Source organism: Cryptotermes secundus, unplaced genomic scaffold, assembly GCF_002891405.2.
Source record: "Cryptotermes secundus unplaced genomic scaffold, Csec_1.0 scaffold319, whole genome shotgun sequence".
Taxonomy (NCBI): domain Eukaryota; kingdom Metazoa; phylum Arthropoda; class Insecta; order Blattodea; family Kalotermitidae; genus Cryptotermes; species Cryptotermes secundus.
Window position 1 is genome coordinate 1,545,326 of NW_019724587.1, and position 17,372 is coordinate 1,562,697.

General features: G+C 40.2%; 1 protein-coding gene across 1 annotated transcript in view; it reads left to right on the forward strand.

Annotated features, from left to right (window-relative positions):
• LOC111862320 (titin) overlaps positions 1 to 17,372 on the forward strand; it is a 584,441-nt gene that overhangs the window by 367,340 nt on the left and 199,729 nt on the right. The window contains exon 8 of the mRNA XM_023847603.2: positions 127 to 277. Within this exon, the coding sequence (XP_023703371.1) occupies positions 127 to 277 (151 nt within the window). The remainder of the gene's footprint in view (positions 1 to 126; positions 278 to 17,372) is intronic.

The following is a 17,372-nucleotide window of genomic DNA, read 5'->3' on the forward strand; positions in this document are numbered from 1 at the left end:
TCGGCATTTAAAGCGTCAAAGAAAATGCGCGTATCATCAGTAGTAGGTGTCAAAACGCGTATAAGTTTCTCGCACCAGAAGAGACTGGTCGGCTTTTAATGTACACTGTGATCTGTTCTGCTTTAGGAGGATGGAACGTACGAAACGCGCAGCCTCCTCATCTTCACGGCGACCCGGTACGAGAACGGAGAGGTTCTCACGTGCAAGGGAACCAACCCAGTCATGCAGCAGAAGGAAGAGAAACCCATGAAAGATACGCTTACTCTCGAGGTTCTGTGTAAGTACACAGCTCGTGCGCATGGCATGCACTCATTGACACAGCCCAGCATCCTTGGTCTGCTGAAACAGTGGCACATTCTCTTTGCTGTATTGCCACGGAATAATAAGCTAGTATATGCCTGAAAAGTCGAATAGCAAATAAGGTGCTTTCGTGGCTCTAAAATGAAGCGTTCGTGAGTTTACCCTATTACATTCACGTGTTACGAGGTATTATACAGGTTCTCGTGGTGTCTCCTTGCTATCATTCTAACCTAGTTTTCCCAGATCCTCTCATACTTATGCGACATTCTTCATGCAAAAGATCATGGCCATTTTATACGAAAGTAGAAGACTGCAAATAGCTTGGTGGTTGCCATATAATGCCTCAGGCGGTTAGTCGCCGGCATCCCACCACGGCACGGGTTCAAGCCCATATCAGGTCATGTGGGATTTGTAATGGACAAAGCGTCACTGGGGAAGGGTTCCTCCGGGTACTTCGGTTTCCCGTGCCAGTTCTCATTTCATCAACTGCTACATACTCATCTGTCATCGGGGGTTGGTACAAAATGCCCAGTAGTGACGTGTATACTAAGTGGGTTCATTCTCTCTCCACCCACTCATTAAAAAATACGTTGGTCGTACAGTGGAAAAATATTTTCACATGCTCACTGTGAACCAATAAGCGTCACTCAGTATAAGGAAGCGCTCCTGTAATTACTGCCCAGCGGCGTGGAATTATATTAATGAAATTAATGTCTCTTTGAAGTAGTCTTGTTGGGCTCAAGGACTTGCGGGCAACTATAGGCGGAAAATGTTCGGAGAACAGAGCGGATTTTGTGAAGATAAGGGAATAAGTTCTGGGTAGACGTCTACTCCCCCTCAATTCATGACAGTCAAGATGATGAGGCTGGCATTTAATATAAATTAAGCTAATATTGTATAATTTATTGATGTATTTCTGCCTGTAATTTACACTGGCACAGACTCCAAATACATTAAATTCTGCCGCCATTATTGAGACCCCGTCAACACGTTTATAACTCTGTAAGATTTGAGGTTTTATGAAGAAAGCCAGTCTTCTGGAATGTGGCGCCGTGTAGATATTGTGTTAACCGACGTTTCGGAGGAAGTATCGCCTCTGTCTTCAGTGTAGAAAAAAAGAAGAATCTCCGCAAGCGAGGAACCGGCTTGAGGGATACGTTCCTCCGAAACGTCACTTAACACAATATCTACACGGCGCCACATCCCAGAAGGCTGCTTTCTTAACGTTTATAACTGTTAAGATAACAAAGGATTTCACACAACATTAGTCGGTACTTTTATAATAATATACCCTTATAAAATATTATAATTTCACCCGTCGCCTCCGGGCTTCACATCTACAAAAAGTACCAACCTGTAGCTTCATGGTTTCAGCAGATCCGTTGCACGTAAGGGCTCCAGTATGACTCCAAATTCACAGGTCTCCTCTGTTAACATATTAGTATTTTTGATGATAAGATATGAAAGCTTAGCTGGTCTGTTGCATGGTATTTCTACCAGGTTTCATGACAGATTTTACATAATTTTTCTTTCACTTTCTTTTTGACACAATTTGCATTTTTAATTTGTTTATATCGTTCTCATTAATTTATTTGTTCCGGCTGTTACTGTCTCTCCTTCTGATTCCGAACTAAAAGTAGAGCTAATTGCAAGTACGAATATTAAATCGTTGACATCAAATGTTCATTCAATCTTCTTTGGTTTCTATAAAATGTTAAAATGTGTTGGAAGGAAGAAAAACAAGAGACTGAATTTCCTTATCAATATTATCACTTCCATTCTCATACTGAGGGTCACTTAACCTAGTAGGCATTAAAAGGTAAAGTTGTCCCTGTGCTTAACTAATTAAACAGAACATGAAGGCGTATGTGGAAGTGGGTGTATAGATCCTCATTTTCTTGACCTCGACACTAATTGGAGATGAGTGGTCAGCTTCACGCCCCGGCCGCTTTACTCCCGGTACCCATTCGATATGAGGTTGGGTATGCCCCAGTGTCGGTCTTGACGACGTGGAGAACAGAAGATTCTGACCCTACCGGGATTCGAACTCCGACCCCTCCTCCAGTCCGTAGTCAGGTGCTATACCAACTGAGCTATCCCGGCTTCCTAACTTAGTAGGCATTGAATATGTAATTTCTTTTCCTGCATAGAGATTTTATTCAGCATCTTCAGTCTCTTGGTTGATATTTTATGACTCTGTGTAGGTGGAAAGCTCCCCAAGTAGTCCTTTCTATTTTAATTATATCCAGAAGCTTTTGTGGTATGTTCCTTTTAAGTAAATGGAAGATCTGAAAAAGAAATCTCGGTGAGATAACCAGATCTCTGTGCTGGAAGAGATGCTGGAACACACAGCCAAGGTTATCCCTCAGAATGTAATGGTTTTTATGATCTGACTGAAGCTCATGTCTGTGTATTTCTTTTGAGTAACAGGGAAGATATCTTCATATGTGTTTGCTCATATTAAGCTCAGAACTAAGTTCTGTACCAGCTTCAGTCGTAAGCAATTTGTGACGGTTGATTCTGTATTACTGCATTGGTCTTGTTCAGGCCCCAGTTTATTGTGGAAATAAGATTTAAAAGTTTATTGTGACGGTAAATTAGTACAAATACTATGTTTCTGACATTATCTATCGTAAAACCTATTCAGTTGAACCTAATCGATAGACTTAGTCCCTGTCTCTGAAGATGTGGATTAGCTGCGTCAATTGGACCCAACTGAGTAGGTTTTACCTGAAGACAGAGACAGAATGCAGTCTCCGAAACGTTTCTTTTTTAAATATAAACATGACGGTGTTTAAATAAAAACAGATAGATGTAAAGGTAAAGTTGCCCCTCTGCTCAACGCATTAAGCACTTCGCCATGAAGGCGTATGGGGGAGTGCATGTATAGTCAAGCCCGTAACCAGTCACTATACCGACTACGCTACCCCGGCTGTAAAAACAGGAAGATGGATAATGTCCACAAAGATAATATTTGTACCATTGTTGTTGGTTTGCAATTCTGTTTTCATAACATCCAGGTCTGAATTATTTGCAGTTCGTAAATAAATATGGAGCTTGTTTCATTTTTCTCATTTCGACTAAAAATTGTAGCTTTGCAGCGGAGAAAGGAAGTTCGTAACTTTTCAGATAATTTTCTTTCATTATATTCTTAATTTATTTATAGCTTTCTTATTCCAGAAGTCCCCCGAATTTCACGCTTCCTGTAATCAAATTTACAATGGCCGAGACCTTAGAGATGTTTATTATTTGGAAAACAGAGCTACCAGCCTTAACATGATTCGAGGTACAGTTAACTACACACTTTTCTTCTATACGTCTCCTGTGTAGTTTTCGTTCCATTGGCCTAAAGGCGCGTCCACATTACTCGTGATCGTGCTTGTGCTCGTCGGGAGACTCGTCTGGCTTTTACTTGTGTTCGTAAATCTTCGTCCACACTACTTCAGTTGCTCGCCAGGCTTCGGCGCGTGAGGATCCGTTTATTTACTCGTAGTGTGTATAGGCTGTAGTCGTATTTTAATTTATTGGCTACAGTTTTTAAATTAAAAATTAAAAATTTGCTTGTCTCGTGACTTGTCATATCGTCCACATTACTGGCGAGCATAGCGAGTCACACGAGCACGAGCACGAGTAGTGTGGACGCGCCTTTAGAGAACCTTGTAATAAATGACTACCCTCGCCTGCATTGTCGGACATCCTATCACTAATAAACTGCATGCGTGTTCGTCGAGAAATGAGGTGTGTCATGAACACGAATTGCGAACGGGTCGCTGCAAATCTGCCATTCTTAACAATGAGAGGTTCTTCCTGGTGAGTTTAATGAGATATATACAGCCGCTCATTTTTAGGCATTTATTCAGTTTGTAGCTTGTATGTGGTTACTGAGTGTTATGGAGCAGAAAGTTGGCACTAAATTCGTCGATAAGCGGCGATCGCTCGGTCTGTATATTCGCTTACGGATTGAAGCCACGGAGTTTTTTTTTTTTGTATGGTGCTGACTGTAATATCTCTGAGGTTTACAGCTTTGTTATGGCCTTAAATACATGACAGAGGGTTAAGAATATATGTATATACTTTTTTGAGGGAGATAACCTTTTAAAGTAGTTCGCGACTGTGGTCTAAATGTCAGAGTTCCTTGCTACAGATTCAGAGGCCTGGGTTCGATTCCCCAACTCTACCAGATTTTCTAAGAAGTAATTAGTCTCGAACGGCGTTCATTCAGCCTCGTGGGGATAATTGAGGAGCAATTTGAAGGAAATGGTGGTTCCGGTCTAGAAAACCGAAATTAAATGCCTTGGGGATTCTTTGCGCTCACCACGCGACACACTCTATCACCTAAAAGTTGGCACAAATTCGCCGACAAGCGGCGGTCCCTCGGTCGGTATAGATCGCTTGCTGACTACAGGCCACGGAATTTAGTTTTATGTAGTTCGCGGTTCAGATTAATTAAAGGGATATATGTAAGTGTACGACGTTATATTTGTAATGTAGCTATCTTTCTCTGGATTAACACATCCTTCGGTTTTCAAGATGTGTCATATCGTGCGAAGAATAATTACTGCTACGTGAATTATTGAATTATCAGGTGACCCCAGATGTTGGTATATACAGTAACTGTAGTCATCAGTGCCAAAAGATATTTAAGGCCGTGCCAATCTTTGGATCGGTACAATAGTTCGCCATCGGTGAAGAAAGCTAAAGTTTTCCATTTGCTTAACTAATTAAGCACTACGACGTTAGTGGAGTGAATGTATAGACCCACCTTTTCTTGACCTCGGCGCTAACTGGAGGTGAGTGATCAGCTTCACGTCCAGGCCGCTTTACCCCGGCGGAAATAGTAGTCGATATCCATTGGCTAGGAGAGTAGGTGGATCCCAGACGTGGAGAAGAGATAATTCTTGCCCCCCCCCTTCCGCGATTCTAACTCCGAGCCCTCGGTTTCCCAGCCCATAGCCAGTCGCTATACTGCGCTTTCCCCGCTCTCTGGTTCGTCATCGGTACCTGCGCATAAGGTTGACAACGTCACCGCCATCTGTGAGCCGATTTTCTAGAAAATATGGAAGCCTCAAAGTCTCACGACACTCTGGGTCTCCACGGCCTGTTACAGGAATAGCTGTACCTTTTCTTTTTATCCTCACTGAAGTGTGGAACTTCTTACAAACTACAGATACATTTTGATAATATCTCCTATGGTTCCACGTTTGAAAATTTGTTTTCGTTCTATTCTTATTTGGGAACTCAACTAGAGTCATAAGCATTTTTTAAGGAAGGTCTCTTAGAGATTTTTGTGAAATGTTTCATCTAGTAATGTATACACGTTAGTTACACGGGTTTTGTCTGTCTTCAGTCTGCTTTGCTGAAAACAGATAAGTATGGCGTGATTTGCTATTTGTTTCGCGTCAGAATAAGATGTTGCCAGAAGTAAGTTATTTAATTATCTGCTAAAACAAATATATGTATAAGGGCAATCAAAACTCTTCTCTCTGCTTGGAATATTGGAAGCGTTGCCAGTTATAATTGCATCTATTTAGATTCAGCCGAGTAAGAAATTAATGTTATGATTGTAGTAAACTTTAATATATCAACAAATTAATATTACATTGGTACATATTTGCTACACTCTTCATGTATTTATTGAACGCAGTTAAGTTTGATAATCTATTCAGTTTCTCTCGCAATCAATTCGCAAGCTTTGTGTTTCTTTATGCTGTTTAAACTTCTTTATTTTTTACTATGTAGGGAAAAATAAATTTGAAGGCAAGTCTAAATTTTTTACGGTAGTCCGTAGAGTCTGTTCACTTGCAGATGCCCATTTTATGGAATTGTAGACAGCAGCATCTGTGTAAAACCAGCAGGCTTATAGAAATAATATGTAGATGGAAGTAGAGTTTTTGAGTCAGCAAGTTTTCTTGTATTTTATCATACTTAAATAAAAATTATATATGCGTCTACTTTCACCTTTTGTGAAATAAAAATTTGTCTTTGTGTTTAATATTGCCGCTAGCTTTTAGTAGGCTCATATGAACCGTAGAAAGTGCAATAAAATTTAATAATGACCATTTTGTCAATATCGATTTTGCACATATATTGTTTAGATCAAGAATATGCGAGTTTGACTTCTACACGGGATCTAAGGACTGAATATGCAGTCCGCAAATTATATAGGCTGCTGGATGTGTACGGATGATCCGCGTTCCTCTCATTGCCTTCGGGATATAACAAGTGAAATTGTAGCGCAGTACTTTATGTATTCCCAAATTCATGATTAACGTAAGTCGATGACCAACCAGAAAGAAATTATACGCGTTCAGAACTGTTTGCAATTATTATTCCTCTTATCGCATTAATATATTCATGTAAAATAAAATAATTAAATTTACAAAAAGTGACAAATTATGCGCAAAGCATTAAAAAATACGTAATAACATATATAAATATCAGCTGATTTTTGCATGTCATATATCTGAAGTAACATTGTCCAGATTAGAATGTGTTAACAGCTACAGTATTTTCTTTCATCACTGTAGTAAATAAATATGAATACTAAAACCATAGAACAGGGAAATCAGAAATAATGCTAATTCCATAGTTAAATCGTACGTCATAAAACAATTCCCTTCCTGATAACAGACTGATGTTACATAGTAAATTATGTTACATACAGAGAAAGACGAACCTCCATTCTGTTAGCATAGCTTCGCTAAGCTTAACGGAACACAATCCGAGAGCTTAACTACCATGATCCTCAGTCACAGCTCTCGTTAGTTAGACTAGCAGTCGATACAAGCAGTGGTTATTGTTACGGTAAGATCACGCCTCAGGTCCCTAAAATTTGGTGTCCAACAGTAGTTCAAGACTGTTTCGCCTGACCATCACCATGGCTACCATCACGATAGGCTAGTACTGTTACGTCTCTGCAGTACCTTAGTCATTGCTCTAACATCCTGTAAGTCACTGAAGAGTGCTACACAGATCCGCAAGGTCAACTCTTCAGTGGGGTGTTCCAGTACCGGACACGTCTGCAAAATTATGAAAGAAGACTCTGTGTTCTTAAGCTTGTAATAGAATAATAAATAAAATTAACAGTATAAGTGACAGTTTTCAAGTATACTTTCGTTAAATGACAACATCATCCCCCTCTCATACCCGGGATTTAATATACCGAAGATTCTGTCGAGGACTAGGTCGGAGTTTCATCTCGAAAGTCTTGTGTTTCTGCGCTGCTGTCATTATCTTCTACGGATTAAGAACCTATTATTATGTCCCTACTATCTCGCGGAACAAGAGTCTTAAACGTGGGGTTCTACATTAGGAGGGCCCTTGATTGTACTAACATGGAATGTTCCTAATGGATTAGCCTCGCAGCTATGTTCATTTGTAGACGCTCAGCTAACATTTGACTTCGAACTAAGTAGATTATAAAAAGTTATACAATAAGATAATAACTCCAGTACTTATTGTGCTGTTCTTTGTTTCGATTTCATTTCCTGCAAATGTACCGTAATTTACACAGTTACTGGAGCCTCAGGTATTGTGCCTGTGAGTACGTAAATATTTGCCTGAATGACATTTTCTGCTTGTGTATACTGTGCTTAGAGTAAAGTTAATATACGTAGAGATGCGTTCCTTTGAGGTTGGCCCTGTCAGAGCGCTTCTACATAACCGCGAAAGTTACGTAGAATGAGCTGACTATGAAGAGGTTGAATTATTTTCCTTCATGCTTAGCTAGTGGCTTAACAAAAATGTAGGTCTAGAGATTGTGCTGAGCAAATATTTACTTTACATTGAATTCATTCGTCGTTTGCTCTTCACATTAAAAACTTCATAACAGTACTTACTTACTCATGGAGCTGATCCCTTCTGGAGGAGCCGCCAATTCTGCAGCTACTCAAGAATTTCCCAGTATTCATGGAACCCGAAGGTTCAATACCGTGTTCACAGGAGCCCTCCACTAGTCCCTATCCCGAGCTAGATAAATCCAGTCCATACGATCCCATCCTATATCTCTAAGATCCATTGTAATATTGTCCACACACATACGCCTTTCTCTTCCCAGTGGTCTCTTTCCTTCTGGCTCTCCTCTCCTTCCCCATTCGTGCTACATGCCTTATGACAGTCAGGTACCTAAATATACAAGAGAAAATTCTGCTTATCGTTAGTATTCATGTAATCTCTTCAACATCGCGGAATTTCTTAAGTAAATTGGACACCTTCAAATTTTTATATAAACGGCTGAATTACTATGATTCGTGTATATTGAGGACAGACTGTACAGAATGACCAGTTTTCGAATCTAGTGCTGACGAATTGATTCCTTTCTCCCTTTGTGTTTGTTTGTGTATTTGGTAATTTTAAATCGTATTTTCCTTAATTATGTTTATGTTACTGTGTGAGTGGACAGTTTGCAAAAAGTATATAGGATTTAGGTTCTCACATCGGTGGTTATGAAGAGTTCTATCCTCTGGGATCCGTTGAACGTCAACGGACTACACGACGTTATATCCCAGAAGACAGGACTCTTCAGTCTGCAAAGAGATCTTTTATTAAGTAAGTCGGTAATAATATTTGTATTCAGCCTAGTTATTTTCGTTGCCTTTAAACAAAACATTATATGTGCCTATGGTGCATAAAGAATATCGGTACATGATGATAGCCAATAAAACAAAATTTTAACTGTCATTAGTCCGGTGTTTCATATAACCGGACACACTGTTTTTTTTCCTTGGGCCTAGGCCTACCTCCATGAACTTCTCCGTTCACTTCGGTTTTTCTAGATCTTACACATTCGGTAGAATTCCTTGGGCGGGTGATCAGCTGTACACAAACACAGAAAAACGCACACACACAAACTAAACATCCATACCCTGAGTGGGATTCGAACCCAAAATCCCGGTTTCCAAGCGAACGAAAACAGTACATGCCTTAGAAAGCTCGGCTACCGTGACAGGCCGGACAAACTGTTTATCAGTTGTTTTATTCCCCGTGATTGTGATAAAATACTGATTAACATATCCACGGGGATCCATTATTTCATAGTGCATCCTCAGTCGAGTTAACAAGAATGAAAATGTGTAGATCTCTCCGAAGTGAATTACATGCGAACAGTACTGTCTCCTGAAATACAAGGCTGTGCAGTGAGGTGCGAGAGACTTGCTGTCTTCATTTGCGGGATCAAAGAATGAAAGAAAAAAAAACGAAAGAGGATTGGACACTTAAAATGGAGGTAAGTCATTCCTTCGAATTGTCTTCATAGTCACCGCTTTGATAGCCTCAAAACTAATCGAAACAAATACAATTTCCAGAATAATTCCTATCTTACGTGACTAATCATATTCATTTATTATGAGACGACATTCTTCCGGGTTGTAATACCGTGTAGTTTTGTAGAAGGGATCAGCCATTCAGAGGAACCTGCTTCATTTGCCTTTCAACTATGACAGTGGAGGCATCAGGTCCTCCGATGCGCTGGGACCTGTCTCCCAAAAATAAAATTTTAACAATTAAAATTGTACAAATAAATGAGATAAACAAAATTATTTTACTAGTATGTCACTGTAAGTAGCATTCTTCAGAAACCCAACGACGGTCGGTTTTATTTACTTATAAAGTAAGGACGTTACTTCACCAATAACAGTTTATATTTAAAAGTAAAATTTCTCTGTGCCTAATTGATTTAGCGTCATGCTATGAAGGCGTATGGGAGAGTGGAATTGTATAGCCTCTATTCATAACTTTGGCTCTAGGTTGAGTCGAGTGGTCAGTTTCACGCCTCTGCTACTTTCTAACTGGGCAAAGAGCCCACGGCAACAATTATGTAGGAAGCTGGGTGGGCCCCAAACCTGGAGGTCTGGACTCTGTGGAGATGAGGATAATCTCTTGGAGCTTTAGGGAATCGAAACACAATTTCTCATATTTTAGTTATAAGGGTAAAATTATCCGTGAACTTACTTAATTAAGCAACGCACCATGAAGACGCATTGGGGAGTGGAGGAGTAGCTCCACCATTCTTAACATCGACACTAGACGGAGGTGAGTCGTCATATTTTATATTGCTATTAGGGTGGGACTAAGACCCTTGTACTGCGGCCACTTCTGGCCTATTTTACCAGCCCCAGATGATAAGTGAGGGTGATTGTGGAGCAATTGGTGGAATGAAGATTGGCAGGATAACCCGAAGTACTCGAAGAAAACCTGCCCCAGCGCCTCTTTCTCCACCATAAATCTCACCTGACCAGACCCGGGATCGAACCCGGGCCGCCGCTCTGGAAAGCGAGCGACTAACCGCTTGAGCTTGAGTCATCTTGAGTCGTCATCTTCACTCCCGTACTGCTTTAGTATGGGAAAGTTCCCCAGCACCAATTATGTAGAAGGATGTGTAGGCCCCAGAGCTACAGGTGTGAACGTTATGGAGAAGAAGAAAACCTCTTGCATCTACCGGGAATCGAACACCGAGTTCTCGGAATTCCAGACTTTGGCCTCGTCTTTGTACCGGCTGAACAATTCCGGCTCCATAATACTTGCCCGATACAGACTAAAGTTAAAATTTTCGGATGATGTTTATTGTGGACGCCCAAAAATGCGTTTAATCGAAATTCTTCCAATTGTTTCAGAAGTCATATGAGCAGGCTGTTAGATACACACGTACTTCCTCGATTCATGTTCACTTTATGCACTTTGTGCAAATACCACATCCGTTTGAACAAGGAACGTATCCAATGATCAGCATGTATAGTTCACTTCTGATGTCACACAAGACCCGAGTTCTTCTAATGTGGAATGTCTCCTGTTCCATTTCATAGATGATGAGGTTAATGTACCGTGCCAGATGAGAATGCTTCAAGAATGAGCTTTAATGTCGAGAAATTCCTCGGAATTCTCAAACAAATAAACGGTGTTTATATTGAAAGGCCTAGCAGAGCTGCATGCTGGTTGTACAAAACACCAGGCCTACGTGAAAAAGTCGCTAGAGAAAAGCGTGTCTCTTCATGAAGAAGGAGATGTAAGTTATTCATGACAAAAGAGAATTACGGGCTTGCATTTGGGGTTTCCTTCAAGAACACTCTCATTCCTGACATATGAAATAGCGAGAACTGTAGGTACTAAGTACTAAAACTACGAGTATTGAAGGTCCAGCACGTGTTATTTGATATGCGTGTATATACTGTACGTATCGAATCTGGGCACGCGATAGCGTAGTTGGTTGAGGCATTATGCTACAAGCCTGAAGGTCGCGGGTTCAAGTCCCGATCAGGTCATTGGATTTTTTTTTAATTGACCTAATCCTTCCAGCGCACTATGTCCCTGGGGTCGACTCAGCCTCTAATAAAAAGGAGTACCAGGAATTAATTAAATAATTTTCTTGGAGAGTAAAGCATGGACGGCGCGTAAGGCTGACAACCTTACCGCCATCTTTGAGCCGATTGTCTAGATAATGTGGGACCCTCAACGTCTCACAACCCTACGGGCCTCCACGGCCTGCTACAGGGAAAGCTTTACTTTCTTTTTTACGTACTTACGTATGGAATCATTTATTCACAAAAATGATTTCCTGTATCCAGTAACTTAGAATCTATTTCGGTTATGATATTAATTGCCGATCACAATGGTCGCTGTCTGAGGCATGAACTGTCTTCGCTCGCTCGAACGCAGGGATTGTGGGTTCGAATTCTACTCAAGTAATGGATATCTGTGTTTGTTTATTTTGTGTTTAGGTAGAGGCCTTGCGACGGGCTGATCACGCGTCCAATGAGTCCTACCATCTGTGAATAAAAAAGATTACGAAACTGAAGAATAGGTCATGGCCCAACCAAGGGGCTGCAGAGCCATTGGTGGATGAATGAATAAATAAATTAATGAATGAATGTCTTATTTATTTATTACATTGTAAACTGCGTACATGGGCGGGTCACGGTAGCCAAGCGCTTTAAGTCATGCGCTGACTTTCTTCGCTCTGAAGCCGCGATCGTGGGTTCGAATCCCACTCAGGGCATGGATGTTTAGTGTTTGTGAGTGTGTGTGTGCGTGGATTTTTATATGTTTATGTGCAGGTAGAGGCCTTGCGACGAGCTGATCATCAATCCAAGGAGTCTACCGAATTCTCTTCGCTTAGTGGGGGTTCAGTCCAACTGGGTCCACTCGGCATGGCGGCCACTGATTGGCCTATTGTACCTGCACCGGGTGATTATGATGACGGAGAATTTGGTGGAATGAAGATTGGCAGGGGAAATCGAAGTACTCGGAAGAAACCCTCCCCAGCGCCACTTTGTCCACCACAAACCCCATTTGACAAGACCCCGGATCGAACCCGGGGCGCCGCGGTGGGAAACCAGCGACTAACCGCCTGAGCTATGACGCGGTCTCACTTCATGGAGATAGGCTAAGGTCCAAATTAGGGCTATAGCGCCAAAGTAAAAGAAGACTGCTTGTAGCTTCAATACAAAGCGTTCAAATATACTTATATGTATATCTGAGAAATACAGTAATTTAAATATAGATAAAAAATCATATAATGAAATTTCGAGGAGTTCTAACCTGAAAATGGAAGCAACATATTTTTCCGAAAGTCCTAAAATTATATAATAATTTTGCTAATGTCATATCGCTGCAAAATTGTGTGAATTAAACATTTGTTTATTATAGTAAGTCTATATAATAACGGAAACCAAGAGACATTTTTTGGTACTTTGTTGTGGTTTGTGTATATCTTTTTACTTAACCTTGTGTTACATCGTAGTGGTGGAATGGAAGCCGTAAAGCACGGGCTATGGAAGCATTGTCGTCTTCATCACTAAGCTCGGAATTTATGGGCTTAAACCAAAAGCTAAAACTGCATCAACCTTTCATGCACATTCTGTGTGAAAGGATATAGTGCCATGTACACTCAGTGTAAAAAAAAACACTACGCAGAGTAAACTAAGGTAATTATAATCAGACACAGACCTGCAAAATTGTATGCAAGGCTAATGACGATACGGTTATTACTCGTACTGTATTAATGTCACTGAGCTCAGCGAGAAATACATAAGCGATGAAATTAGCATCTGCTTTAAAAAGTTAAATATTCTATGCTCACAAAGAGTGTTTTCATATTGTCACGTATTGTAAGTGACTATAGACAAGTGGGTTTTGTATTGGATGACTGGATTTATTGTCACCTTGTACTCACCACTAGGAACTACAGGCAATACAGCTTCATCGCTGATCTACGCAATTTACATATTACTAGGACACTCTAAGTCTTCTCGCTCTTCACTAGCCGTATCCTGGCAACGGATATATAGTAGTATCACTGTAACTTAAAATAACAATAAATCTTCTTTGCACGGCATAACTCCATTCTTGCCATTAATCTCAATCACCTTCACCTGCCGACTCTTCTCAATTCTCTGCTGCAACTCTCAGCTCCGGATTTCGAATGAGTTCTAATTCTAGCTGCGTGAAATATTCGTTTTATAGTCTTTGAACGGATTCACAGAAAACACAGCATCCTCTATTGTTGCATGTTGATTCACAGTTGCAGAGGGGTGGTCACCGCACCGTTGGACAGCAACGCGCAACAGATAACACAGCTTTTGCATTGTTGCCGGCGTTCGTTTCTGCAGGAATGTTTTACCAAGGCTTTAACAAGCAACGGCTGTTTCTCTACCTCCACAATTCTTACTTTGAGCAAATACGCCACAATATTATTAAATTTAATTCTAATGAAGCATTTCAACTTGTATGCTTTAGAGTGATGCTAGGAATTCTATTTTGAGTGCACTAGAAGCAGCAGGAAAGAACTATTCGACATACTTGATATGTTGATAAAAGAATAAATGCAATTGAATATAATCGAGTGTATCTGAATTTATCTGTACCTTCTAACTACAGAATTACAATCTTTCTTTACAATCAAATTGTGAATTTACTCAAACAGTAATTCTCATTACCACGTTAGGTGGGACACTTGTCACCACGACATGGCGCGTCATCAGGTTGCGGATGTAGGAGACGTCCTCCTGGTATGGAGGAAAGCTGCGAATATATTGAATAAGCAGTCGCGACAGCCGACAAGGGGTGGACCTCCAGCTTGGGGGTTGGGCGTGGGGCTTTCAACTCCTCGCCGTAAAAAATAAACTCGTTACGAAAATTCTCAAGAAGTCTCGCACCTAGACGGATATTGTGGACAGACGACCTCGGATAAAGAAAACGGACATGAGATTCGGTACATGGAAAGTCAGAAGTTTGTATAAGGCAGGTTCACTCAGGGCAGTGGCAGAAGAAATCTTAAAATAAAAATTAGATTTAGCGGGAGTACAGGAGGTCAGAAGGGACGGAGGTAACACGGCACCGGCAGGCGAGCATACATTTTTCTATGGAAAGGGGAATGAAAATCATGAATTAGGTTCAGGTTTTTTCGTACATAAGAGAATCGTATCAGCAGTTAAGAGAGTAGGGTTCGTTAGAGATAGGATATCATATACGACTACAATACTAAAAGGTCGCTGGTGTGATATGATCGTTATGAATGTTCGCGCCCCAACAGAAGATAAAATTGATGACATAAAGGACAGGTTCTATGAAGAACTAGAACATGTATTTGATAAATTCCCAAAGTACCCTATGAAAATTTTGCTAGGAGAATTAAATGCCAAAGTATGGAGGGAAGACATTTTCAGACCAACAATTGGGAATGAGAGTGTGCATGAAATTGGTAATGACAATGGAGTTAGAGCAGTAAACTTTGCCACAACAAGAATCTAACTGTCAAAAGTAAAATGTTCCCACATCGTAACATCCATAAATTTACTTGGACATCTCCTGATGGAAAGATACACAATCAAGTCGACCATATTTTGATAGACAGGAGACGCCATTCAAGTATGCTTGATGTTCAGCCACGCCATAGCTCAAGCGGTTAGTCGCTGGCTTCCCACCGCGGCGGCTCGCGTTCGATCCCGGGTCTGGTCAAGTGGGATTTGTGGTGGCCAAAGTGGCGCTGGGCCAGGTTTTCTCCGAGTAGTTCGGTTTCCGCTGCCAGTCTTCATTCCACCAATTGCTACACAGTCACCCTCACCTATCATCTAGGGCTGATACAATAGGCCAGAAGTGGCCGCAGTACAAGAGACTTAGTCCGAGCCCACTAGCAATAAAAAATATACTTGATATTCATTCATTAAGGGCAGCAGATTGTGATACTGACTACTACCTTGTGGTGTAAAGGTTCGGGAAAGACTGGCAGTGGGCAAACAAACAACACACAGAGTTCATATGGAGAAAGACAAAATTGATGATCTTGCAATAAACAGTAAGAACAAGGACATTAGAGACCTGTATAGAAGAATAAATGACTTTAAAAGGGGTTACCAGCCTAGCAGTAACTTAGTGAAGGATGAGAATGGTAATATGCTTGCAGATTCCCACAGCATTTTGAATAGGTGGAGGAACTACTTCTCTCAGTTATTGAATGTACGTAGGGTCAGTGATGTTAGGCAGACAGAAATCCATACAGCTGAGCTGTTAATACCTGAAACTTGGCCTTTTGAAGTTGAAAGTGCTATTGCAAAATTGAAACGGTTTAAATTACCAGGCTGTGATCCAATTCCGGCAGAACTTGTTCAAGCAGGAGGCGAAATATTACGTTCTAAGATCCATAAGCAAATTATATCTATTTGGCATAAGGAAAAATTGCCTGATCTGTGGAAGGAATATATTATTGTACCAGTTCACAAGAATTGTGATAAAACTGACTGTAGTAATTATCGGGGGATATCACTGCTATCAAATTCATATAAAATTTTGTCCAATATTTTTCTCTCAAGGTTAAGTCCATACATAGATGAAATTATTGGGGAATATCAGTGTGGGTTTTGACGTAAAAAATCAACTACTGATGAGATTTTTGCATTCGTCAGATATTGGAGAAAAATTGGATTACAATGAGACAGTACATCACCTATTCATAGACTTGATGAAAGCTTATGATTTAGTTAGGATGGAAGTATTATGCAATATTCTGATAGAGATTGGGATACCCAGGAATCTAGTTACTTGTAGATTAATTAAAATGTGTTTAAACAAAACTTCTATTAAAGTCCGTAAAGGTAAACATTTGTCTGATAATTTTCCTATCCAGAATGGTCTAATGTCCGGAGATGCTTTATCGCCACTCCTTCTTAACTTTGCTTTAGAATATGTCATTAGGAAGGTCCAGGACTGAAATGGGACTGAAATTAAACGGGATACATCGGCTGTTGGTCTACGCCGATGATGTGAATTTACTGGGTGATACTGTAGATACCATAAAGAAAAACATACAAACTTTACGATAAATTATATAATGATACAAACTCCGTCCCAAGTGCAAACAATATATTATGTGTCCTTGATCATGCTCCTTCACACTACATGTTTCGCCCTCAGACGGCCATCATCAGGTGTATAACACTCATGTTGCTGTCACACTGCACCCAACCCAAAATTTAACATTTAAAAACACTTTCCTTGTTCTTATCAACGTCTAACATTTTAATAATGTTGTCTAACATTATTAAAAACATACTACATAACAACGGATATGGCACAAACATAATCAAAGATTAAATCAGACAACACGAAAACAAAAATCAAACACACATGACAATGAACAACAACATAAAACAAAGTGGGCCATATTTACATATAGTACAAAAGAAGTGAGAAAAATTACAAAACTTTTCAAAGACACACAGATAAAAGTAGCATGCCGCACACGAAACACAATAGGAATTATACTCAAACAAAAACCACAATTAGATAAATACAATAAAAGTGGCATGTGTAGATTGCCCATTGAAATTCATTGGACAAACAGGCCGAACCTTTAACACCAGATATAAGGAACATATACATGATATCAGGAATAATGATAGCATTTCCGGGTACTCAAACCACATACTAAATACAGGACATGCATACAGAACAATAACAGAGGTAATGGAAGTTGTAACAACGGGACAGAAGGGCAGACATTTGAATACATTAGAGAAATACCATATATATAAAATAAGTAAGAAAGGCCTACACATGAATGATACAAACATAGAAACACACAA